This window comes from Cyanistes caeruleus, chromosome 1 (assembly GCF_971803275.1).
Source record: "Cyanistes caeruleus chromosome 1, bCyaCae1.hap1.1, whole genome shotgun sequence".
NCBI classification, from domain to species: Eukaryota; Metazoa; Chordata; class Aves; order Passeriformes; family Paridae; genus Cyanistes; species Cyanistes caeruleus.
Window position 1 is genome coordinate 147,923,365 of NC_141701.1, and position 27,451 is coordinate 147,950,815.

At 37.6% G+C, this 27,451-nt stretch overlaps 1 protein-coding gene across 3 annotated transcripts; it reads left to right on the forward strand.

The window, feature by feature from the left end:
* On the forward strand, positions 1-27,277 carry WDR48 (WD repeat domain 48). Of its 3 annotated transcripts, none has more exons than XM_023921975.2 (19): positions 1-119; positions 7,918-8,058; positions 8,382-8,460; positions 8,739-8,821; positions 8,937-9,066; positions 12,766-12,854; positions 13,640-13,741; positions 14,063-14,287; positions 15,637-15,711; positions 16,054-16,156; positions 16,456-16,553; positions 18,147-18,254; positions 18,634-18,730; positions 19,240-19,335; positions 21,369-21,474; positions 22,973-23,060; positions 23,619-23,695; positions 24,445-24,637; positions 25,249-27,277. In XM_023921975.2, exons 1-19 carry the CDS (start codon positions 72-74, stop codon positions 25,342-25,344), a joined length of 2,034 nt encoding a protein of 677 aa, XP_023777743.1. In that variant the 5' UTR covers positions 1-71; the 3' UTR covers positions 25,345-27,277. The 3 variants fall into 3 exon arrangements, with proteins under 3 accessions (XP_023777743.1, XP_086722396.1, XP_023777744.1); XM_086866270.1 differs by having other exon boundaries at positions 29-448; XM_023921976.2 differs by lacking the exon at positions 1-119 and adding an exon at positions 2,138-2,317.
* The last annotated feature ends 174 nt before the right edge of the window (positions 27,278-27,451 follow it).

Consider the following 27,451-nt stretch of genomic DNA (forward strand, 5'->3'; position numbering starts at 1 on the left):
AAGCCTCGCGCGGGCCGGGTGAGGGGCCGGCACTTCCGGTCGGACATGACGCCACAGTGTCAACATGCAAGATGGCGGCGCATCACCGGCAGAACACGGCGGGGCGGCGGAAAGTGCAGGTGAGGGCGCGGCGGGGCCGGCACGGCTCGAGGGGAGCCCGGAGCCTCGGGGACCGCGCCAGCGGCTGCAGGGTGTCAGGCCTTGGGGGTTTCTATGGCAGCGCAGTCGCCCCACTCTCCCGCAACAGCGCTGCGGTGCGGGGAGGCAGCGCCGCACGCCCCCAGGGTCTCTCCCCCGCCTCCGTGGCCGCCGTGGCGGGGGCGAGCGGCCGCCCGAGGCACCGCGGGGGTTGAGCTGCTGCTCGCAGCCGAGCCGGGGTCGGGCTCTGCAGCCCGCAGGAGGCAGAGCTGAAGCAGCTCAGATCAAAAGCGGCAGAGCACGGAGGGAGGTAAGTTGAGACCGAGAGAACAGTGTCCCCAGACCTGCTTTGGTGTAACGTGAATTCGCAGCAGCCACGGAGCTGCAGATTCCTGCCGCGGCTGTCTCGGCTGTGTTCGGTGCCAGAGGAGGTTTAGATTAGATAGTAGGAAGAAGTTCTTTACTGTAGGAGTGGTGAGACACTGAAATAGTTTGCCGAGTGAAGCTGTGGACTCCCCATCCCTGGAATTTTTCAAGGCCGGGTTGGACGGGGCACTGAGTAACCTGGTCTAGAGAAAGCTGTCCCTGCCCAGGGCAGGGGGTAGCAATGTCCTTTCCAACCCAAACCATTTGATGATTCTGTGATCTCCTTTGCATCCTATTCCTGCTTGCTTTCTGTAAAACACTCTGCCCCTTTGCACACATGAGCAAGGAGCAGGGTTTTTTCTTCTCGAATTTCACAAGTATTCCTTACCAGCTCCAGGCAGCATTTGTTGAAGGAAACCCGTGGCAGAGGCAGTCAGGTGGGTGTAGACCTTCTCAGCACACTTGGGAAAGAATTAAACCCTACGGTGTGGGCTCATGTGTAGCTACAAATCAATTGTTGTAGCCTTGGTGGAGAATGGAATTACCAAAGTGTGTTTAAAATAGTCAAGACTCTTTAGCAGTAAAAGTCATTTAAATGGTTTTATTTTATGGTTCTCAATGCTTTTCTTCTTGTTTGTGATTCTGCCAGCCCTTTACATGTTTTTACAGGTTTCACTATGAAAAAGATTTACTGCTTTATCACTGTGCAAAGCTGCCTAATGGCAAGTGCCAGTTTCAGCTGTACCTATCCGGTGTGATCGAATGAAATATTGATTAGGCTTGAAATAGCATTAGGAGCTTTCAAAACAGAGGTGGGTTTGGTTTTTGGACACCTAGTTTATCACACAGAGGAAATGTATCTAGTGTTTTCTGTGGTTGAGAAGCACTCTGTCAATTCTATATAATGAATTCCTGTACCTTACCAGAAAAAAAAACTGAACATACTTTAAAATGTAAAGAATGCCTGTGCAATAAACAAGTTTTTGCAGGTTACACCGCTAAGGAGGGGGATTTTATTATACCTTGATATTTATTTTATACACTCCTGTTTATGAAGTAGTATTTCCCTGGCAGCAGCATGTGTCAAAGAGCCCACTATTTCTTTTTTTTTTTTTTTTTACTACTTTTGTTCTCCAGGCAGCTCAAAAGTTTGATTTTACAGGTGGTTTTGTGCTGGTTTATGATGTTTTGTCTGTTCTCATTGTGCTGTGTGTTTTTTTTTCACCTTGTGTACTAATGACACTTGATGTACATTACTCTGATCTGTGTCTTAGCAGTGCACTGTAAGTTTAGGTCCAGATCTGGGTATTTCCCAGAAAAGCTTCTCAGCCCTGGAGGTGTTCAAGACCAGGTTGGATGGGGCTTGGAGCAACCTGGGATAGTGGGAGGAGTCCCTGCTCATTGCAGGAGACGGAATGAGAGTGGAATAAGGTCCCTTCCAGCCCAAACCATTCCATGATAAACATTTATAAAGCTTGACTAGAAGCTGGATTTATTTTCTTGACTCTTAATATTTCATCTGCTTGGTTAGTGACAGGACTTTGGCCTAGTAAAGGAGTTATAAGTGGTTATTTTATCTGTCAGCTGCTAATTAAAAAATAAAACCACTCATTATTTATTTTAATTCCCAAAGGCTGAGCATTTAGGGTGCTTCTACACAGAGTTTTTGAGAGAGACAGAATTGGAGAAATTTGTTCCAAACCTATGAGGCTGGAAGAAGAAGCTTTTACAAAAGACACCTCTCAGGCAGGAGAGCTGATTGAAGTTTATGGAAATCAGAACTATTATTAGCTTGGATGCACCTGTTCTACTGGTAAGCAAAGCCATCCAAAATAGTCAGTTTAGGGTGCTTTTGCATGTAATTGTAGTTTCTGATGGTTTAATCAGAGTGGATGTTTTAGTCCTCAAATTCTATGCATAGAAAAAAGGAAAGATGTTTAATTCTTTAAATGGAAGTCAGGCATTTGAAGTGTCCAGTGGCAGATGTTTGTGAAGCTTAGCCCTGCCTTTCTGAAGGCTGCAGGAGTGAGGTTGAGTGATTTGGGAAGGGAGTGATGATGCAGAGGTGTGGCAGAAATTTACCCCCACACTCAGAACCTGTTGACAACACTTGAGAATTTTGCCATATAAGGATCAGCATCCTTATAATATGATTGCATGAATTTTAAGCACTTGGTATCTGCAAGTCTTGTACAGAATAAGAAAATCTTGTTCTCCATCCCTGGATATGTTCAAGGCCAGGCTGGATGGGGGCTTGAGCAGCTTGGTCTAGTGGGAAGTGTCCCTGCCTGTGGTAGTAGTTTGGATGAGATGGTCTTTAAGGTCCCTTCCAACCCAAACCATTGTGATCTTTTTGTACTGACTTTGTTATATTTGTGCACTAATACTTCAGCTTACTAGATGTGATATCTATATTTTATATTGCAGTTATGAAAATATTATATTAAAAATATTTTATTAATAGTTATAATTACAAATATATTTATTTTGTATATAACACTTAAGCAAACAAATAGCCAGTATGTTGATTTCATTGTAAAAGGATAAAATGAGCTTCGTAATGCCTCCCATTACTTTCATTCTGAAGCCTGGATAAAAATTCAAATAGTCTCCTTAATTAAAAGCCATATTTTTAAGGATACATACGTTCCACCAAGATAGTAAAGCAATGTTGTGGGTTTTTTTCTCTGGTACTTCACTGCTGCTTATCTCATGGACCCTTCCCATGATTTTGAGAATTTTTTTTTTTTTTTAATTGCTCACTTAGAAACAAGGAATGAGTATCCTCAGAGCTCAGCTGGTTACTATTTCCTCCAAGTGGTTTGGTGGGATGTTTTAAAAGCAGATTTTACCCATCTGTGAAGATAAAGTCTGTTATAATGCATGTAATGTAACAAGGGTAACAAGGTCCCACATCGGCTGATACTTTTCCCTGCAGGAAACACTTGTAAGTCTTGCAAGAAATTAATTTGGCTTTGTGTGCCAAAATGTATTTGTTTGCAGTAGCTTTATCTCTGGGGCTCTTAGGTAGTCATTAAAATGATTGGTCCTGATCCATTTAGGGTACTGAATTCCATAAACTCTTTATAATGAGTGGATGTTTGTGCACTGCTGCTGTGGAAGATTCTTACTTATGTCATGTAATTTATTTGCCCCTCCCAGCCAATGATGGCAGTACAGCCATGGTGATCTATATCCCAATTATTGTGTCTGTGGTTTGCCCCTGGCTCTATGCTCTGATGGAGAGGGCATGGCAGGGAAATGCTCCAGTCTGTCCTGTGTGGAACAAGTGCCACTGAGATCTTGGAACCCTCACTTCCAGGGGGTTTCCACACATATCTGTGTGCTTCAGGAGCAGAGGTGAATTTTACCACAGCAGTTTCTCCTCAACCAGAGCTTTACTGCATTTATATTATTTAGATAAGTTTGTGTACACACAGGCTTGAAATATATTTAATGTTTCTGTATTTGTTTTGTATACTTACTAAATCTACTAATACTTCTTAATTCTATGCTAAGTGACACTCAAAAATGTAACCAAGCAAAAAAGCACTTTGTCAGCTTTTTTCCTCCCAATAAGAACATAATAGAGACCCACATGTGGATTATCAGTAATCTTCCTCTGTTCTTTTTAGTGAATGTTTTGTTTCTGTGGACTTGGCTGCATGTCCACCACTCTTACACAAGTTTCAGCTCTTTTAGTCAACTCACTGTTGCTTTTCTGGATGCATTTTAAGTTCCCCATGCATTTCAACAGCCTTTCAACAAGTTTTGTGGAGCCCTTAATTTTCCCCTCTGTGTTAATATGGAATTAATGTATTTAAGTACATTAAGTACTGGATGCTTCTGGTGTTATACTTCCCTTTGCAAAGGGTTCCATGTGGTGTGCAGTAAATGTCAGCCACACGTACTGTGTGTCCTGTCTAGTTTTGTTACTATACAAGATGTTTATTTCAACCTCAGTGATTGTTTAGCAGCAGTGGCCCATTCAATATTTTTTGTTTTGGAGGAGCAAATAAATTTAAGTATTTTCAGTGTCAACAACTGACAGTTACTTGGATATCATTAGGTCTCCAAAATGAGTTGGAGAGTCCATTTTTTGCTGTAGTCTTTCAGTTCATACTGTTTTCAAGAAAAATGGTTTGCCTTGTCCTTAGCCAGCTGCTCAAATTGCAGTGTTTGTTTAAGTGTTGGTGTGGTACCCTGTCAACTTGCTGACCACAGAATGATTTCCTCTCATTTTAATTTTGTTTTTGTCCTTGTAGTATTAGAAAAAAAGAGTCCATGTTTAATTTGGATTAGAATCACTTATGATTGAAAAATGTCATGATTTCTCCCCATGACATGGAGGAAGTTATTGTTACCTAATAAAGTAGGGATTTCTTTTTCTTCTTACTGTTACTCCTTCAATTTTTAAGACTGTTTATCAGGACAAGTATACTATTCCTTCTGTGGACAGTAAATAACATGTTGTAAAACTATAAGGAGAGACAAAAATAAGTGGTTGAATTGTGTGCACAGTAGCAGTCACTGATGGGAAATATTGTATCAAGCTCTTTTCATTGTTTTGCCATATTTTTATGTCAAAGATCTCTTGTATTTACACTAAAAAAAAGGAACACTAGATTTTAATCTGGTTTAATTCAGTTGTTGCAGCAGAGTTATTTTCTCAAGTTTCTCACAGGGAGAAAGAAGGATGATGATGATGGGTTTCCTGCTCAACTTCTGAGATCCAGCTCAGATCTACCAGGGAACAATAACACTAAAACAATATAACCTCTTTCTTTATCCCAATTCTTTTAAAATAAAAACAATACTTGCCAAGAGATGTTTGACTAAATTAATAGGTGCCGTCATTAAAGGCAATAGTGGGCAAATTAACTTTGAGTATTTCAGTATTGGTGGTAATGAGAAATGGTTGTTCATGATCATGTCTTTGTGTGGGGGAAAAACAGCATTTGGTTGACCTGACTCTAATTTTATCAAGATTAATGTAGAAATATGACTCAATTTCCAAAGTCCTGTGAAAGTTTTAATCATATATGTAAAGTATCTTGTTTACTAAAGTAATCCATCATATGGGTTTTTTTTGCATTTTTAAATATTTATAGCTCTGTTTTTCTTGGGCTTCTTTAAATTGAAAAGAGTAACATCATTATGTGCAAAAAGCATCAGCATTACCATGCTTAGGTGACTAACATAGTTTGACAGTCTAACTTATGAGTGGAATGAAGAGTTCTTAAATTATACCTGAAAATATAACAAATATGGGAGGTAACTGACAGAGGAGGAGCAAACCTAAAAATTGAGTATTTCTCAAACTCAATATCCTCAAATATTCAAATATATAATATTCTCAAATATCCTGCTAGCATTTGAGAATACAAGAGGTGAAGGGCCCTGCTGAGCTTGAGCCTGATACTGTGTCAGGAAAATATTGTTGTCTCTGAGCAACATTAAATTTGATCTACTGACCTCTAGGTTTGTGTCTTAGCTGCTCACATTTAGTATTTTTAATTGATTGTTTTCATTGACTTTATTTAAAGAGTTTGACAGCAGTGTTAATTTGATGTGCATCCATTTGCCTTGTGTTTGTATCATGTTAAACCTCGAGTTTGACTTAAACATGATTTTGTGCACATAATCTGTGTGGGTCTTTTAGCAATACAGACATGATATGATTAAGCCCAGGTAAGGAGTGGCACACACATCTTGCTCCCTGCATCTCACAAAGAAATAATCCTCAAGTGCTTGAAGTGTTTCGACATAACACTGCGTGGTTGATGGTGTCTTCTTTCAGCAGCATCTCTGCAGCTGTGTGTAGGTGGAAACTTGAGCATGGATAGCGAGAATGTTATGGATGAGTCTGGAATGGGTGAGAGAAGCTGAAAGTATTGGAAATGAGGACACAATCTAAAGCTGGGAGGAAAAGCTGTGATACTAAAAGGGCTGAGAGTGGCTGATAGAAGTTCTGTTAGAGCACTGGGACATAAAACAATTACGTCTGTGTATTGTACATATACAGTTATGTATTATGCACACTACATTAATAAGCGTAGTGAAGGACTTGTGGAGTGGTAATGGAGAGTGTTGTGGCAGATGGATTCAGGAGGCTCTTCATTTTGATCCTTCATTGTTGGTCTGTAGAGCTGCTGCAGCTGTTTCTCAGACAGAATAGCGCTGGATGTGTTTTCTGGAAGCGTCAGTACTCTGGGTGTGCTGCCTGAGGGTGGGATAATATGATGGAGGTGTTTCCCACATTTACCAAAGGGACCTGTCAGCTCTCATGGTACAGAATCTGAGCTGCTGTAAAATACTACTTCTGTGATAAGGACCACTGAACATCTTAATTTGTTGGATTTATTTTGTATCACTGAAATCTGATCTGGAGAACATTTTCTTTATACTACTTTAACACAGTTATTAAAGTGAAAAATAGCTTTCAGATCTCTAGCCCAAGACTATTTTTTGTAAGCATTTTCAAAACACTGATGCTTGTGTATCCAGGGGATTCCTGCTTTGAGCAGGTTTGATTATACCAAGCATGAAATTTTATCTTGTTCTGATTCTGTTTTGTAGAATCTGGGAAGATGCGTAACTGATACCTTCCCCTCCCTTTCCCTCAGCTTGAGGGCTTTCCTCAGAGTAGTGTGTAAACCCAGGGATCAGGAAAGTGAGTGCAGTAGCTCTGAAGAAGCTGCAGTGTCTTGAATTGTATTTACTGAGCACAAATAATGGAGACTGCTGTGGCCTTTCAGGGTCTCCTGAAATTTCCCTTCAGTTTTTCTGAGCAGATCCATTAAATAACCTTTACACACAGTACTGTCAAACATGGAAGGAAAGAAACTAATGGAATAGTTTATCTGAAAGAGCACTAAGAGTTTAAGTTTATTATTATATTGGCAGGTAGGTAGTTTTTAAAAAATTGGTTTAAAAATAATAGTGACATCTATTGAATTTCTATCTGCAGTCTTTCAGTGCTTTGTAAGCTATGGAGACCATATCCTCTCCTCTGTGAGGCTGGGAAATGCTGGCATTGCAGCTATAGGAACTGTGGAACCCGCTTGGGAAGTGAGACACAGACTTGGTGTGTTGTCTAAGATCACCCAGAATATGCACACACAGCAGGGAATTGAAGATTCTCCAGCTCTAACTAAGCTTAAGTTGGAATGATTAAAATAATCTTTTGGGCTCCTGTTCTATCACTGCAGAATTTTTTCTATGACTCTTCCCTACTTTTGGGGCATTTGACTTTGGTGCTGGTAAGTCTCAAACTCTCAAAATTCAGACAATGCTTGTAAACTTGTCATATTTTCTACTGAGGAGCCTTACAAAGAAGAACTTAGATGTTCAGGCTTTATGGCCATGTCAATATCTTAATGCCATAATTGGATTTGTGCAAATGTGTTTTAGGTTTCCTATGTGATTAGAGATGAAGTGGAGAAGTACAACCGGAACGGGGTAAATGCTCTTCAGCTGGACCCAGCATTAAACAGACTCTTCACGGCAGGGCGGGACTCCATCATAAGGATATGGAGTGTCAATCAGCACAAGGTCAGTCAGGAGAGCCTTTCTGGCTCTAAACCTGTTTTTGTTTCCAAGTTACCCTGTTGGTAAGCGGCCTGCAGGGCTATACATGATGTTGTTTTTAAACAGCTGCCAATTACTGTGATCACAGAATCCTTTTGATATTGCTCATACTGTGGTATCTTACATAATTGTGTAGTTCTCACTAAAAAGTTCTGGGAGAGTAATTTCAGACAACTCTGCATTAGGAAATTTTGGATCCACGTGCAGGTTGAAGACAATATGAGAACAGGATGTTATAGTCACATCTTCTCCAGTGGTGATGAACTTACTTTTTTCTTAATTTGCAGCAAGACCCTTATATAGCATCTATGGAACATCACACAGATTGGGTAAATGACATTGTGCTCTGCTGCAATGGCAAAACATGTAAGTACTTAGAAGTTTCAAAACTGAAGTATTCAGAAACTGTATACAAGTAAATTATCTGCTGCTTTAATTTTCTGTCTTTTCTTAGCATTTAAAATTAATTTGTGATGTATATTGTAATTTTGGTAAATAATTTAAGCAGTTGTTTTAATGAAAATTGAAATGTGTATTTAAATTATTGTTTTAATCTCTTTTGAAAAACAAATTAGAGTAGTACAAATATGCTCTAAAGTAATATATAAGCCATTAAAATTTAGTCTTTATTCTTTCCAATTTAGTGATATCTGCTTCTTCAGATACTACTGTTAAAGTGTGGAATGCACATAAGGGATTTTGCATGTCAACACTAAGGACGCATAAGGTGAAAAACATTATCTGTAAATACTGTGTGTGCTCACTGCCACTCTTGCAATTATTAAGATGTAGACTTCAAAAGGATAACATTGATTCATATTGTTACATTTATTTCATTGTAGGACTATGTGAAAGCCTTAGCATATGCAAAAGATAAGGAGCTGGTAGCATCTGCTGGGCTGGACAGACAGATATTCCTCTGGGATGTAAATACTCTCACAGCACTGACTGCCTCAAATAATACTGTCACAAGTAGGTACCTGGGGAGGGGAGGCAAATGCAATGCATTATACTGAGTAGCATAATCTGTGAGGTCAGTTTAAAATTATGGTTGCCTTTTTCAAACTGTACATAAAAAATGGGCAAGAAATTTGAAGGTGGGGTTTTTATGCATTCAGTCCATTTGTTATGTAATAGCTGGAAATCTAGAGCAGGCAACATTCATGGCATTTAGAATAGAGGACAAGTCTCTTTGAACTGTTTCTCCTGAGCTGTGACATGCTGCTTTCTTTGAAACTTGATAGAGCTTCAGCTTGAGAAGCTTTTAACCTCTCAACCAACCTTTTATAGAAATGTTTTTAACTTATTTTCTGTGTTTTATAGTTTGGGATTGGTTTTTTGTTTGAGTAGATGCTGGAAAAAACAGATAGTAGAGCCTCCTAAAGCAGGACTTGATACATTTGCCAAGTCTGTCAGAAGAGAGATAGAAAATACTAGATAAACTAGACTGAAAACCACACAGAGTAACACAAAGCACTGATTACAAATAAGGATAGCATACTGGAGAGATATAACTCACTAGAGATTGGATGGCAAGGTGAAACTGTAGATTCTACTCATCAGGGTTAATTCTCACCATCTTTTAGGAAGTCACCTGTCCTGCTTCTCTCTCCCAGAAAGGCATTATATTAATTGTGAGATCTTTCCTTTATGCAGCAATTCCAACACTGCCTTTTTTAGAATGGTCAGGGTGTAGAGCTGGTTAAGTTGCTCTTCTGGGAAGTCTCACACCAGTCTTTAGGCTCAGTTGGATTTAAGTGAGTAACAGATGTGTGTCATGGAATCCTTGTTTGTATTGGCTATTTTACATTTGGTTTTTTGAGAGTCTAGTGTGACCACAGTGTACTTTGCTGCTTGTTAGGTTGAAAAAATTGTGTTCCCAGTGATTGATCTCTTTCAATTTTTAGTTCACTTGATGGATATTGAAGCAATAGCAGTCTCAGGTGTGGATTGGAAAGAATAGAACCATCTTGCACACTGCCACATGTTAATTTTCTAAATGAGCCTAGCTGTTTCCTCAGTCATAGGTTAGGAATGACTCAAAGAAAATCTGTGAAACTAAAATTTGGAATTGAGACAACATATTCCTAAGACATTTCAGGAACATGTGATTCTGTAAGTAAGAGGCAGGCATGTTGTTTTGTTGGTGTGGGGATTTTTATTTACTATATTGGGCTGATTTCAGAAGGTGTTCAATTTTATAGATTTGGTAGCTTCCAAAGCTAGAGGTGCATCTGCTGGGTAGAACTGTCAGTTTTGCATTCGTTGTCTAAATTTTATATTTTAATATTTATTATATATTTATATATAATACTATATTATATATATATTACTATTATGTGATTTATTATGTTATTATATAATGTATATGTATTATATATTTTATATATAATATAAAACATTTTAGATAATGTACTACATATAATTGTTAATATATAAATATATTTTAATAACTTTTTAATTCAAGTATACCCTTGTGCTGACATGTCTTCTCTTTGGAAGAGACATGGCTTTAGAGAGCTATGTTGCACTGCAGAATGCTATTGGGATGGCACATGACTAAAGATACTTACTTTAGATTTCCCAGAAATAGGAAATCCTTCTATTTCTTACTTTTTTTCACTGAAAGTAGAATTATTTTATAGCCAAACTTTGCTGCTAACTGTAAGTTTTGCTGTCTTCTACTTGAACAAAGAGTTTTTGAAGGAAGAATTTGTGAGCTCACAGGAAAACTCAGTTGTGGGATAATAAAGAAACATGAAAACATTTCTTGTACCGTGTAACAGTGATACAGAACCTAAATGATTCAAGTGAATCAGAAATGGGAGATAGGGAGTACTGAGGAGCTGGTGCTTGTTTTGAACCCAAGATCAAATGGAATTGGAGACATTACCTCTAAGGTGACAGGGACAAATTTGCATTTCTGGAGTAGGAGCACAAATATTTCATAAGGGGGAGGAAGAGGAAGCAAAGGAGTTTTTTCTTTCATTTTAGTGCTCCCCAGTAACTGTTTCTGCTGGAGAGAACACAGTATATATCCTCACAGAACCTGTTTTCCTGAGTCCTTTCAAGCAGTATAGATTTTTTCAGAGTACAAATGAAAATTGTTCTTGGGCATTAGTTTTCTGTCTGATTACCTGGAGGTGATGTACACAAACCAGCATTAAAAGGAAGCCTATTTTTAAAGAGACTCTTAGTCAGCAGAGCTATAATTCAAATTTAGTGGAGAGATTTAGCTTTTGAGAGGTAGTCCCTTCCGGAAGAGAGGGGAGTGGAGATTTGCTTTTGGTCTGGCATAAATTCTGCTTCCATACATTAAAGATTCTCCTATTCCTGCTATCCAGCTTTTGATAACTGTATATTATCCTTTCCTAAATTATGATTGTTGAACTGTGTTCTAACCTTCAACATTCTCTTCAAGCATTTTCAGTTCTGTGTTTTGCTTTTAACTGTTCTCTGGGGACAGTGGGAAATTCTCATTTTATTTTAGTTCCAAATAATAGATTTCATTTGGACGGTTTGCATTTGGTTGCTATAACCCTTGTCTAAGAGGACTCTGAAGTACAGCTGCATAATTCTTCATAGGGTCATGGAATATCCTGAATTGTAAGGGACCCTCAAGAATCATTGAGTCCAGTTCCTGATCCTGCATGAGGCAATCCCAAAAATCTCATCCTGTGCCTGAGAGCATTGTCCAAATGCTTCTGGAGCTCTGGCAGCCTTGGGGCCATAACCATTCCCTGGGGAGCCTGGTCAGTGTCCCTCTGGGGAAGAACCTCTTAATGATTTCCAGCCTAAGCCTCCCCTGACACAGATTTCTCCACTGTGGCCAAATGTGATATTACATTATGATATTAGGTTACAAATCCTCTGTTGGAAACTTAGCTCCATCGTATAAATAAATCATTGTGTGAAGGTTTACCTTTTTGCTGGCCATGCAGTTTGTTGCTATTCCCGGCCTTCTTGGCATACTGATGGTATGGATTTGAGGCTTGATGAAGTGCCTGATTGTGCTCTCTAAGTAAATGATTTTCATTTGCTGTGTCTGTGCTTTTCTGAGTTGAGGGACTGGTACTTTAATCTCCAGAAGTGGGTTAGGCTGGTTGGTATAGAATTCCTCAGCTCTGATGGTAGGTGTGATGCTAAGGAACTGCCATATGGTTTTCACAAATGCAGAGGTAGCATCCCTCCTCAAATAACATTTCAGTGCTGCACTGTAAGTTCTCTGCATTTCTGCTGGAGAGCCTTTAATACAAAATGTCGAATTTTACTGTTACTTGGCATGAAAAAAAATCTCTGCACTTAAATCCAAATGCTGTGTGTTAATAAGATCACAAAGTGTCATATTCCAATAACATAGTTGAACAAGAGTAGCTTGATGGCCCTGGCACAGAACTGTGGTGCCAAAAGGTCACCAAGATTGTAAAGACCATTAATCTGAGGGATTACTTGGTTTTTATATAGAAGTAGATTAAGAATAAGAATGGGGTTTTCCCAGCCCTATGCTGGCTATAGTCTTTCTTAAAGCAACTTTATATATGGGGCAGTGTGGCATTATTTTCATGAGTCAGAGAGTATTAGTATTATCAATAGTACTCAGGTTTGTGTGAATAAATATGTTCTTCAAATAACAGCATTAAAATTGAAAATGTGAATTTTATTTTGAAATAGCTTCTTCCCTGAGTGGGAACAAGGACTCAATCTACAGTCTTGCAATGAATCAAATGGGAACAGTTATTGTATCAGGGTCCACTGAAAAGGTAAGCAGAATTTGGTGAGGTTCATCTCACTTCAGTTTTATTTCAGTATAAAGAGACAATTTTATTCATTTTCAGTGTCATGTCTATAGCAGCTTTTGTGTTTTCAGTAGTGAGGGCAGACACTTCTCTGAAGTAGGAGTGCAAGTGTAGGATACAAATCCTGCCTCAATCTGAAGATGTGATGTATCCATACAGCTTTAATACATAGGGAAGACAATCGGATCATACTGTGTAACCCTCTTTGTCAGATCATTACATTTCCCCACAAGAGCTCTGATTTTGAGGGGACATGACTCAGATGATTATCAAGACTGAAGCAGTTGCTGCAGGTAGGAGAGAAGGTGCCAGCAATTTGCAAGATCCCTGCAGGAGGTGGGAAATGAGGTGAGCTAATGAAGCTCAAGTGTTCCCAAGAGACAGCCCTTGTTCTTTGTTGTAAAGGAAGGTGAAACAGGCTTAAGTCTGAGTTGTTTTTTTAATCTAACCTTGAGAGAATTTTATTTCCAAGACAATATTAAAATGAAAATAGGACATATCAGTGAAGTGTTAATGTCTTTAAGACAGAAGAAACCAGAACAAATTAAATTAAAATCAGGAGATCACAGCTGATTACTAGAGCTTTATAAGATATAGTTGTGTCTCTTGTTGTAATGTATATTTTCAGTGATTGGAATAAGGGTTGATTCATTTGGAAAAGCTTAGTTTCTGCAGAAAACTAAGAAAGGAGAAATACATTGGTGGAAAGAATGGTGTTAATGCGATTTATCCATTGGCTGTTCCCATAGGTTCTAAGGGTGTGGGATCCAAGGACTTGTGCAAAACTAATGAAACTCAAAGGGCACACAGACAATGTCAAAGCTTTGTTGCTGAACAGAGATGGCACCCAGGTATGTGCTTTAACCTGAGACAAAGGCATTTTACAGAGAACAGAAAATGTTATGAGTCCATTTCAGTGTAAATATGGCATGTCATATTACAGATAATTATGGGGGGAGGCTGATGGGTGAAAGTTGTTTTTATTACATGTTCATCTGAGTGTGGAATGGGTTGTTTATATTAAATACTGGCAGTTGTGACTAGAGTTATCTGTGTAGCACCATTTCGGTGGAAAAATATAACTATACGATTTATCAATTTTTTTTATGGGGAAGAAATATTTTGAAATACTTAAATAACCCTTTGATTGAAGTGTGTTGGTTGTTGCTCAGTGTCTTTCAGGCAGCTCTGATGGTACAATCCGCCTGTGGTCCCTTGGGCAGCAGAGGTGCATAGCCACATACCGAGTCCATGATGAAGGTGTTTGGGCTCTGCAGGTCAATGAAGCCTTCACTCATGTTTATTCAGGAGGAAGAGACAGGAAGATTTATTGTACAGATTTACGAAATCCTGATATCCGGGTGCTGATCTGTGAAGAAAAGGCACCAGTTCTTAAGGTAACTGAGTTTAATTCAGAGAATCATAGAATGAGGTTAGAAGTGATGACAGAAGGTCATCTGGACCAATCCTCTCCATTGCCCAAGAGCACTGGAACCTGGAGCCACATCAAGATGGGTTTTGAGTATCTCCAAGAATGGAGAATTTACAACCTGTTCCAGTGTTCTGTCACCCTCACAGTATAAAAGGGTAGCTGTATGTTTTCTCATGAAACAGTGGCTTGAGGTATAAATTGATTAAAGAATTCACATTGGCTAGCAAGTGTTTACTACACCACATCTTCAGCAGATTGGCTCTGTCTCCTAAATTACATCTAAAGTTTAATTGGCTCAGGAAGACGGATGCCTGGCAACTACTGAAAATATGTGAATTTGAATATTACTGAAATTGACTATGCTTCACACACAAGAAGTTTGGTTTATCAGGCTCTAGTACAGTTTTAAGAAACTGAGCTGGCATTGCCAAGGTTTTGTACCGAAGTGGATTTTTCTTGGCAGCAGCATATGTGCACAGGACTATTTTAGAATCTTTTACATACTCATGGGAACCAGGAATAAAGTTATTTGTGGGTTCTTTGAGCACCTAAACATGATGTTTGCATGCACAGGTCTGAATCTTTCAAAGAAACTGTTTTTTGAATTTTTTTGCTGTCTCTAACTTTAGTGACATGGCCTTGGAACCTGCAGGTATATATAAGGAGTGTGCAATTAAAACAGATACTGATAGATATAAGCAGCCTGGCTTTCCTTGGGAGTGAACTCTAGCTTAGTGTGTTACGATAAAATCCTGGATATGTTTATTTAGTTCTGGAAAAGTCAGAATGTGAGAAATTTCAGTTCAGAATGGAAAATGAAAATGCTGGTCACCTGTACAGAGGTCAGAAGGGGCCTCTAATCTTGGCTACAGTAATTCATTCATCTGAGAAATGTAATGTCAGAGCCAAATGTATAAAATTCTGCTTTTTCAGTAGTATAGAGCTTCTTACATCCTTATGTTTGCCATATGAAGTGTCTGAATACAAATTGAGAGAATACTGTACTTACTAAACTGTCCATTAGGCAAGATTGCATCATGCTGGGTGTAACTTCGAGAATTCTGTGTTAATACACATTGCATCTATTATTGCCCATATCTACAATTCTTTTGTTGAATATTTGTAATAATTCCTCTGGATTTTCAGAAGTTTAATTTTAGCTACTTTTCACTTAAACTTTGTATTTCTGCAGTAAACTGAAAGTAGTGCTGTTTGTGAGATACTTCCAGTTATGGGAAAGGGTCTACACAAGACAATACTTTTATCAAAGGGAAACTAAGTTAAGTGTGACTGAAAGTTTGTTTCATTATTTAGATGGAACTGGATAGATCAGCTGACCCTCCTCCTGCACTTTGGGTTGCAACAACTAAATCCTCTGTGAATAAATGGGTAAGTGATACATTTTATAGTCTGTGAATAAAATTGAATAGTCATCGCATTTGCAGTCTTGCTTTGGGAACTGTTGGGCTGTTGCTTTCAATTTGACTGAGATGTGCTGTGATTTGTAAACTTCCTTTAAAATAAATCATAAAATACTAATTTTGAAATTGCTGAAAAGGTATGAAGCTTTGAGTTACTTTCATTGCTCTATTTATGATGCTCTTAGAAATAAATTATATTTCTTGGATCTGGATAGTTAACATCTAAATAGCAGCATGAACTGGCAGTTGTTACAGATAAAAGCAGAGTTTAGATGATTATGAATGTGTCATTATTTTCTTTCTTTCTTAGACTTTGAAGGGAATCCATAATTTTAGAGCATCAGGAGATTATGATAATGATTGTACCAATCCCATACCACCCTTGTGTACACAGCCTGACCAAGTTATAAAAGGTAAACAGCTGTTTTGCAATTGTAAAATCTGGTATCTTTAGCAAAAGTGATAGACCTTTAAGATTGACTCAGTTTGTTTTTTTTTAAACTTGATACTGTGATTTCAACCAGAACAATATGGTTTTTGTCTATCCAGTGTTGGTTACAGTTAAAATTATGTTTAAACCCTGATGACTTCCAAGGTTTACACAAAAAACTGAAACCAAAGACCAGCATATGTCATATTATGCAATTTAATTTAATGTGATATTAGAAAAACATAATTACAGTAGTAACCTTAATTCTTGTTTGTTTGCCAGGGGGTGCTAGTATTATTCAGTGCCACATTCTTAATGACAAGAGGCACATATTAACCAAAGACACAAATAATAATGTGGCATACTGGGATGTCTTGAAGGTAAGGATGTAATTTCAGATTTTCTACTGTTGGATGATTATTTTGTGCAGCTTTATATATATTTTTTTAGTGTTTGAGATTTCTGTGGTAGAAAGTCAATTATCTTTGTCTCAGGATATCATGCAAAGTTTGCCTTTTGAAAAAAGAGGGGGAATTTCTGAGCTTTTTTATAGCTTTCCCTGATGTGAGGCTGATATTTGCATTCACCTGAATTCAATCCAGTATTGACATCTGCATTTGCCTGAAATTCAGACCTGTGAATTTTTTTCCAGGAAGTAATACTGTCTGTTTTGATGAGGGTTTGTTTCAAAGAGGGCTTGTGTTTGCTGGTAAGTCAGGAAGGCAGAAATAAACTGAAGGAAACCTGGCTTCTGCCTGGTGTTGCCTGCAGAGACTTGGTGTGACATTTCTTTATGTTGCTTTACCCAGTGATTGGTCAGAGGAGCGGGGAAAGAGTGCAGAGAGAAAAGACTTGAATCCCACATCAGTGAGATGGTCAGCAATTTCTTCTCTGGCAAAAGCCTGTTTAAATTCTAAATATTTTCTTCTTGAACTATGCAGTGCAGCAGCCAAGATCAATAATGAGGTAAAGCATGCTCAGCCAACTTACGGAGTTGTTGACTGCAGCAAAAAATAAATTAAATTGGAGTATATAGAGCTATACTAAAAATTATGTAGATAATTTTTGGAAAAATTTTCTTTATTTCAGTATGTATTTAAGTGTGTAGTGTTAGGTCTCAGGACCAAAGTCAAATGCTAATCTTAATTTTTACTTTCATTCAGTTTTATTTTTCTTAGTAAGTCTGGGAGAAGTGTCACTTGATACATGTTTAAATATGTATTCACTATGGAGATGAGATTGTTTGCCAGGTCAGGGTGTTGCTCTCTGCACTTGAAAGCTGAGGCTTTATTGAGGGTGCTGGAAGAAGAGAGGCAGGTTTTCCTACCTGTGGCTGCACCCTTTAGTCTTTGCTTGTTATAACTTTTCCTGGATTTTGAGGGAATAAATTCCAAGGTTGCAGTCCTTAGAGTCTGCCTAAAACAGGTATTTCAGCATGACCTCTGCAAGTGGATTATAATAATTTGGATTTTAACAGAATTATTTAAAGGACTTTTAAAGTAAAAGTAACTAAAAACCAGAGATAAAGCATCTGCACAGAAATTCAATCACTGTTGTTCCCATTATAGTAGTTGAGCTGAATTTGTTGCTTGATGTGCTGGAAATTCTGGTGTTTGATGGAGTACTGAAATATTGGTACTGCTGGGGAGAAAAATGACAGAGGGTATTAGAAGACAGCTGTCTACTCAGTGTAGGGAAAATATTTTGTAATATGAATTAATAATCTAAATTAATATTCCCAGTCCTCTCTGGAAATGTACAGGCTTGATGCCACTACCTTGGAGATAAATGGAGAGTAAAAGCTATTTACCATATAAGTTATTGTTTGACTTTTAATAAAAGATTTAAACTTTAACTTGTTTTGGACTGCAGTGCTCAGGGAGAGATCATAAGTCACAATCATTCCAAGTGTATATGAAAATCAAGACTTGAGGTGTTGATATGATTCAGTACTTGTACATTTCTTTGAACAGGCATGTAAAGTGGAAGACCTGGGGAAAGTAGATTTTGAAGAGGAAATTAAGAAGAGATTTAAAATGGTTTATGTGCCAAACTGGTTCTCAGTGGACTTGAAAACCGGGGTGAGATACAGTTCCTAAATCTGTTGTCTTAATGTCATATTTCACATTTTTTCATGTATTTTGTTCAAAAAGTTTTAGTTTGTTAACTTTAGAAGGACATTCATTGCTTATCCAATGGATTAAGTTTATTTTCAAGTAAAGCAGGAAATTTTACCTTTTCTTAATAATCTAAATAACAGATTTTTTTATTAAGTTTTTGCTTGTGTTGTAGTCCACCAATACTACTTATGAATTAATACAGTTTGGTAAACAAAGTGTGCTGTCATGCTTTCAGATATTCTTTGGTTTGTATTCCCAGCTAAGTAGGAAAAAAGTTAAAAGTTTGTAGACTTATTAATCCCAAAAAACTATTACATTCCATGTGGACTTTTGCCAACAGATGTTGACAATTACTTTGGATGAAAGTGACTGCTTTGCAGCCTGGGTTTCAGCAAAGGATGCTGGATTTAGCAGTCCTGATGGTTCTGATCCAAAATGTAAGTTTTAACTAATATTAGTGTTTTGTTTTAACAAAGAAATCAGAATAAATTTCAGTATATATGTTTTGAAGTATTCCAGTGCCACATATGTCAGTATCTGGTTGGATTTTGGGGCTTATCTTCTTAATAATAAATTCTGTAGCATATCCTCCAAAGAAAATATTGCCCTTTTTTCTGAAACAGTCACGTTCAGGGTGTACATTTAATTTTGTTTCAAACCTTCAAAATTCAAAAAAGGAAAAACTAATTATAACCAAATGTAGAGATTGTTAAAGCACGTGACTGATCCAACAGCAGGGATTCTAAAATCAGTTTTTCCTGAGAGATTGTAGCATGCAGCTCTCAGATTGTGACAAGCAGATTTCTGTGCCCGTAAATAGTTTGCTTTGGGAACAGAACTGCTCAAACTCTTGAATTTGAATTTTCAGCTGTGGATAAAAAGAACATTATTATGTTGCTCATGGTTTTTTTTGTGATTGAAGTTCTGCTTCCCTGTGTCTTGACAGTAAACCTTGGAGGGCTTCTGCTGCAAGCATTGCTGGAGTATTGGCCTAGGACACATATCAATCCAATGGATGAAGAAGAAAATGAGATAAACCATGGTTAGTATTTTAATATTTTCCTTTTTTGCTACTTGTCTGCACATTGTTTATATATGTTTCTCAAACAGATACAATATTTGTCTTACACCTATCTCTGTGCATTATAGACTTCATGTTTTTTAGCATTTCTAAGTTTGCCTTACACCTGAAAGTGTGTTTTACTTCTGAAAGTGTCAGCAAAAATCTCATGTTTGTCTGTAAAAAAAGGTGAAAAAATTATTCTGAAGTTACAGAAATAGGGTGAAAAAATTGATGAAAAACAATTACTGGCCCACTGAGGCTTGACTTAGAAAAGAAACACTAGATAACGACAGTAAATAGCAATAAGACAGTTATCCAACATTAGCCAGCATTCCCTTGACATAATTCCAGTTTTCTTCTAGGTGTTGTGAACAAAATAAAAGCTTTATTGGAAAAAATATATTCAGTGTTATAGTACATGGAGCAGGTCTCTAAAAGTGGTATTTAATGTAATAATGCTAAGTCTAATCAGGCCTCAGATGAAAGCCACAGCCATGTGAAAGGTAAGACAGAGGCTGAATTTGGCAAAATAAGACTGTAAATCCTGAGCTGGAAATCAATTCAACCCAGGCCAGAGTTGACTGAAAAGTTTCATACATGGTAATTAAGAGATTACTTTCTATAGATAGATGATGCAATTAAGAAAACTGTACATTCAGCATGTCTTGTTGTAATGTGACAAGACTGTGCCAAGAATTTCTTCTTTGAAGACTGGCCTCCATGGAGGGTTGGAGCACTTGGCAGACTCTTCTGAATCCAGTTGTTGTATACTGGCAGTTTATGGCTTAGAACCAGACAAGGTTTGAGAAGTGTCACTCACAGGCTTTTGTGGTGTTGGATTATTGATGCTACATTGCTTATTCCTGTGTAGACTTGTGGATTAGTGGAATGTTTGGAGTACTCATAACACAATCAGTTTTCATTGCCCTTCCAAAAGAGAAAAATTAAAAGACTGGCTCTGAGCAATGACTTGAGAAGGTGAAGTGTACCTGTTGGATGCTGGCATTCTTGTAGAGATACAAATTTAAGTAAACACAAAATACATGCAGTGTTGTTCCTCTCAATTGTTCAGAGAAGGATTATGAAATCTTTCAAACAATAGGATTTTTCACTTGCTGTAACTTCAGTATTGTGGTTACTCCTTAAATATAGATTTTCTTTCTTTGGTTTCTTGGTTTGCTGCAATTTCTGACCTTTCTTTTGGCTCTGTGTGTTTCTGGTTAGAAAGCTGAGGAATCATTCATCTCATGAGTCTGTGCCATTTAAATTTCTTAACGTTGCTTGAGTTCAGCATCTCCTCAAATGCAGTAATGAGTGTGATGGAGATGATTTTTCCAAAGTGCAAGTCAGGCATCCAAATTCTTCTACATTGTTTCAAGATATCTACTGATGAGAAGCTTCACTGTTCAAGAGATGTATAAATAATGCTGATTTTTCTTTAATCTTATCCTATCCACCTGATATGGAACCACATTCTTCAGTCTTTGAAGACCATGCTTCTGTAGTTAGCTGTAATAAATTGAATTTGTAATGGAGAAACTTCAAGGTACTGTGAGTCTGAGCTTTCCTAGTGCACTGTTTTGACATCTGGCAAATCCAGTAGAAGAGCAGTGCAAACAACCCTTCAGAGTTCTGTAGTGTCACTCTAGAGGGAAGAACAGTCTTGTCTCAGCAGAGTCTCTTTAGTTGATTCCTAGTATTAGTATTGTTCAGTTTGACAAAAGAAATGAGAAAAAACCTCATAATTGAGTTTTAGCTCTTGGGCTTTATTTTCTCTTTTTCACAGGCTTTTGAGGTAGGCCTTCTACAAACCTGTACTGAACTTGTTACTCTCTAGTGTTTCTTTTTATATACTTGATGTATTTTGGAAATGGGGATTTTTTTGGTTTTCATGAAGCTTGTAATCCTTATTAATTTACAAAATGTATCTGCTGTAGGTGGAATGTGTGCCTCTTTTTAAGGCTTAGTGCAGTCTCACTGTTGTTTTACATGTGTTGTTTTTTTTCCAACAGTCAATGGGGAGCAGGAGAACAGAGTCCAGAAAGGAAATGGATACTTCCAAGTGCCACCACATACACCAGTTATTTTTGGTGAGGCTGGAGGACGCACTTTGTTCAGGTATAAAAACTTACAAATTCAGTGGCTGAACAATCCCTTTCTTAGTGCAAACAGGAATGTTACCAAAAATGTTCTTTGAATCTCTTCTGTATATTTAAGACATACACTTAAATGCAATTTTATATATTAAACATGTATAATATTTAATAATGTATATTATATTACAAAATATAATAAATTCTATTTGTTAAATATTTATAAAAATATTATTCTAATTAATGGTTAGTATATAATACTTTAATTTAAAATACAATTAAACATGCAAAATATGCAGCTGTTGATGATGATTTGACATTGTCCAACTGACCATGTGAGTTTGAATATCAGCAAGGCGGGGGGTGTCAAAGCAGTATGAGTTGTGTGTGATATTTTTGGGTGCCTCTTTCTGCAAACTGATAAATTAAAATGTTTTGGGATGAAATTGTACTACTTTAGATTCTTGTGTGTTGTGCTGGTCTCTGAGCATTAATTACTCAGGAGCTGGTACTCACTAGAGAGTTGGCTTCTGCTCCCAAAATTAGCTGATGATCCAGTAGAAGGCCCTAATCTCTGGTAGGGAGGAGCACAGGTTCTGTTTTGCAATGTGTATACTAATTACCCTTCTATTTCTTCTCACTCTGCATTGAAAAACCTAACTGTGATCTGTGATACATCAGAGACAGTTTAATAGTGCTGCAGAACAAGCGCTGAGCTTGCAAATACTGAATTATTTGATATTTACTGGCATAGTGAATTTTAAATGTAAGGGGTGTGGGGCATGTTTGATTTGTTGGTTTTGATTCCCAGGCTGAACAGGGCCCAAAATGAGGTAACTTTTGGCCAGTAAAACAGGGAAACCATTTTCAGCTTGGAAAACTGACTTTTTCCTGCAGTATTAATGTATTTATGTTGTACCTGGGGCTTAATATTTGCCCACTTTCTGTCCTGGTGGATGTTCCCTCTTACACAGCTGCTCCTCAAAAGACCCCTGCAAAGACCCCATTGGAGCCATGTTTATGGGACCTAAAAGGTGGCTTGCAGGACTGACAAAATACCTCATTGCAATTTATAAAATGAAATGTGGCTTTTTTGCATCACTGCATGTGCACATTTCTTGAAATTGGCTTTATTCTTTCCTTTCTGTGAGGGCTTAGCAGATGCTTTATATGCAAAGCTCATTTTTCCCAAGGAGAGGAGATTTGCTTTATGCCAGGTGCCTTTCCTCTTCTCCTGGCAGCTCTGGACTTCAGCACACCAACATAACACAATCCAGAGCAAAGTACTTTTATACATTTTGTGTCATAGCTGTAGCCTCCTGAGATCCTCCTCCCTGTTTCTGGGATCTGTCTTACTACAGCTCCTTCTGGTCTTTCCAGAAAATAAATGATCTCTTCCCCAAGAAGCTCATGATCCTAACAGAGTTCAGGCTCTCTGTCCATTAAGAGGACAGAACCTCTCCTGAAAGCTTTTTAATGACAATAATTGTTGTTACAATAAGGGCTATTTCTGTGTGTCTCAGGTTGTTATGTCGGGATTCAGGTGGTGAAACTGAATCCATGCTTCTTAATGAAACCGTGCCACAATGGGTAATTGACATCACTGTGGATGTAAGTATTGGGTGTGTAAGTTGAGCTTTTTTAGTTTTTTTTAAGATGTACTACAATTAACTTTGCAGTATCTGAAATGATACTTTAAGTTTTTGCTTTGTTTGTATTTAAAATAAGTGGTCTCAAGGTCTGTAATCAAGACCTTTTGAGATGCATCATTTTTTGATGTGTCCAGTTGAAGTATTTCTGCTCAATTCCTTTTGACAGACTGTCTTAGATAAAGAATTCAAAGTCCTGTGCCTAATTGGTATCCTTTTCAAGTGAGGAACTCAGGAACAGAGAATACACTTCACATTGCTGCTGGTTTTTGATACTATCTAATTGCCTTTGAAATAAATGATAATTTATATTCAAAAGCTAGATGATCTGTGCATCATCTAAATTGAAGTGTCTCAGGAGTATGAGTAATTTGGAAGTTGGCTGTGGTGGGGATGTTGATTAGGAATCTCTCATGGGTTTTGATAATTAGGAGCTGAATATACTTCACACAGCAGCTGCTGCAAATAGGAGCTAATGGTTCATCCTAAATTAACACTTCTGAAACTTGTTTCCTTCTAGAAAAATATGCCCAAGTTCAATAAGATTCCCTTCTACCTCCAACCTCATTCATCATCAGGGGCAAAAACTCTAAAAAAGTAAGTAATGCAAATATTGTTATTAGTATTGAATATCCAAAATGCAGAAAAAAACCTGCTAAGCTCAAGAAAAGAAACACACAAAAAACCCCCACCAAACCAATTCACTGATTTCCCAGAGAAATGTTTTGTGCTTGATGAATCTGTAGAAGTTCTTAGTTATTTAGCAGAATTGCTCTAAAGCACCAAGTTATATCAGAATATATGAAAGAACTGTGGATTTAGGGTCAACAGGCAGTTGTACAAGTTTATGCTAATAAATGTCTAAGAACTAACTACTGAAATGGGACTTTGTCTTTTGTAGTATTTAATCAGAAAACAGATGAATTTATCTGAATTTATGTATCTATTATAGATTGTCAGTAACAGGAAACAAAGCTGTGGCTCTGAACAGAGTAACAGAGATGAATAATTGCTTTTTGAAAGGAAAATGGACAAAAACTACCAGAAGGGAATGCAAACTAGTTGCCAGTCACATGTAACTGGCAGCTGACTTGGTTAGAAATCACTGCAGATTTTTATCTGCTCTTTTGAATATCTCAGCCACTTTTCTGAGTTTCTTGCTGTGTGACTCTGGATAAATTGCTGTTACAATCATGGTATTCTATATGATTTACTACTAGACAATATAAAATGATCATTGTAGTTGTAATTGCATAGTTTGCTGCAGCTAAGGAAGGTGTTGTGAAGATAAGAAATCCAGTTTGTTTCTCAAGTTTTTTCCTGACAAACTTTTCTACCTCCTACAGAGACCGGCTGTCAGCCAGTGACATGCTTCAGGTGAGAAAAGTGATGGAACACGTGTATGAGAAAATCATCAACTTGGATAATGAGTCTCAGACAACGAGCTCCTCCAACAATGAGAAAGCAGGAGAACAAGAAAAGGAGGAAGACATTGCTGTGCTAGCAGAGGAGAAGATTGAACTTCTGTGCCAGGACCAGGTTAGTTCCCTGTGATTAAAACCAAGCTTTAGAAGTGAATTGGTTGTGAATTTTTTGAGTTCTGAACTTGAAATAAGCTAGAGATTATCTGTTACCTTTAAAACTAAGTAAATGTTTTGACATGATGGTAACTTAGTACTGACACTAGTTTCTGACACTTGCAGATAGGCAGATGAAAGATTTTTCATAATAACTTTTTTAATTTGTTCTGAGATGGGGCCCTTACAGGGTTACTTACTCATAGCCAACAAATGGGCTTAATACAATTCCACAGAGTTTTATTTTTAGCGTTTCTGGAATGTTTTGAATTCTGCTTTTTTGGCAGTTTTCAAAATTGGTCCAAAACCACTAATTGCCTATTAAGTGTAATGGAGAGTAGGTACTGAGGAGGTAGTTGTAATCTGAAGTTACATGGTACTGTGCTAGAATCTTTCAGTAATGCATCAGGCTCAGCTGCTAATTAAAAAATCTGAGCCTCTGCATGACTCATCTTGGTATCAGTTTTCACTGTGGGTGAACTGGAGTGTTTGGTTTGGATTTTTTGATTTTTTTTTTAAATTTCTGCTATCCTAGCAGACTTGTGGAATAAAAGCTGACTTTTTGCTGTGTAGGTTTTGGACCCCAACATGGACCTTCGAACTGTAAAGCACTTCATCTGGAAGAGTGGCGGGGACCTGACGCTTCACTACCGCCAGAAATCAACGTGAGGGCAGCGCAGACCCAGAGCAGTCATCATTTACTTGACCTTGCTGTGCTGGTTCCAAGAGTAGTTCTAGAGCAGCCCTCTGAACCCCTAAGGTAGATGAGACTTCTAATGCCTCAGTATGGATGGGAAGTAAACATTTAATTGAAGTGACTAATAGACCTGTAATATAGAGGAAAAAAAAAATCTATATGACTTAAACTAAAGTCTGTCCTAGTCTCAGTCAATGAGATGGGAGGTCCCTGAGTGGTTTGTGTTGTGTGAGGTGTACAGAGAGTGGATGATAACCCAGTGCAGACTTTTGCTTCGTCTTTTTTTTGCTTTTGGTTTTTTTCCAAAACATAATCCCCTCATCTGTTCATGCTCAGTATCAAACAGGTTTGGCCGTATTAGTCACTGTTCACAATGTAATTAAGAACTGCACACAAGGTATTTTTAGTACATTCCATTCATAAAGTTCCAGCAATGATTTTTCACCGGTTACTTAAGCATTTCTACCACTAAAAAAAGTTTGGAAAAGAAAATACCAGAAAAATAGGTATTGCATACTTGAATGAATGGGCCCATTTAATTGCAAACCAAGGGTTAACATGAGAATTGTTTTAATTGCTTTAGAGAGCTGTTGACATGCAAGATAAGAACACTAGAAAAATATCAGAGCAGTATGAGTCCAGTGATGCTGTGCATCATAATAGTGAATGTGCTTTGCAGCAACTTAGAGATTTTTTTTTTCTAAATATATATGTAACTACTTCCTGCACTGTGTCCTAAGTGTTCTAAAGACACACAAGTCTAATTTTTGGTAACTGTGCTCCAAAAGTATGTGACATTTTGTTAAAACTTCGAACCATTCTGATTATAACTTCATATGTTTAATGTTGAACTTTAGGAACTTCTCAGCAGATTTCATATTCATGAGATAAAAATACTGATTCTTCTTTTCCGAGGTTTTATATGCAATTGTTCTTTTGTTAGAGATTTATGCAGATCTTGTTTTCACTGCTATTTCTAAAAATCTGTGGCTGTCATAGGCTCATGGTAATCTTTTATAGAAGTTTAACTTATTGGGGGGAGGGAGGGTAAGGGCCTTTCAGCTTTTTGTGAGAAAATGTGGGGATATCCCAGAAAACCATTTGTAGCCAGAGCAAATTACAAATCCTCGTAGAGAAATGGTTTAGAAATTACTCTTGTCTGAAGCAGAAGCACAAGTGCCTTCAAGGGGCAGTATATTATTGGAGTTTCTTCAAGAGACACATGCTCTAGCCCTTCCTGTATCTTGTGATCAAGATTTAGGTTGAGGCCTAAGGAAAGTCCCAATAAATTATATTACTGGGATTGTATTGGTCAGACAAAAAGTAAAGTATTTTTCATCATGTTTTATCTGAAAAAACAGGCAAAATATAGTCAAATAGTCAAAGTAGTCATTTCCTTCTGCACTTTCAACCCAGCAAAACAAGTTCATTGCTTAGACAAAACCATGGTGTTCAGAATTATGCTAGGATGTCTTTTCCCATCTTTTGAGAATCAGGTTCAGTTTTTTTATCCCTATTTCTGTGTATGCTTAGTTTGACACAATTGTGCTTTAACTGCACTTTTTTAGTGCTGTTTGTGAATTAAGTAGTTAAACAGAACTGTAACTTTTATTGGTAAATTGTCCTGACTTGTATTTATTAATAGCAAGGGTCTCTGTCTGTTCCAATAGGCACTGTTTGGGTTATGTTTTGTTTCCTGATTGTCTTCCTGTCCTATTGTATACATTGGAGTTGCTCACAGTAATTTTTTGTTTGAAATCAGCCCGAGGTTGTAATTTTCCTTCTGTTTTTTTCTTTCTAACCATCCCGAAACACAGTAACAGGAAAGATTAATGAAAGAGTCTGCAATGCCAGAAGGGTAAATGATGTTTCACAGTTGTATAGAATAAAAGGCTTTAGTTAAAATATTTTCAAGTTGTTTTGTGTATTAGATAAACTGTGCAATTTTGGAGCTTGAATTTGACAAAGGACTTCAGAGTGCTTTGAAGCCTCAAGTAATGCAATGGCAGAAGAAATGGCAGCAGAATCCTGTGAAGATAATCTTGTAATGTGGGTGAATATAAGAATTTCTCAGGTGAG

Excerpts from the sequence above, each read along its gene's own strand:
- WDR48 (XM_086866270.1), top strand. The coding sequence starts at position 65 with ATGCAAGATGGCGGCGCATCACCGGCAGAACACGGCGGGGCGGCGGAA. Across the intron at positions 18,731-19,239 it reads TGATGGTTCTGATCCAAAAT|TAAACCTTGGAGGGCTTCTG; the intron begins GTAAGTTTTAAC and ends GTGTCTTGACAG. Across the intron at positions 21,475-22,972 it reads GGAGGACGCACTTTGTTCAG|GTTGTTATGTCGGGATTCAG; the intron begins GTATAAAAACTT and ends TGTGTGTCTCAG.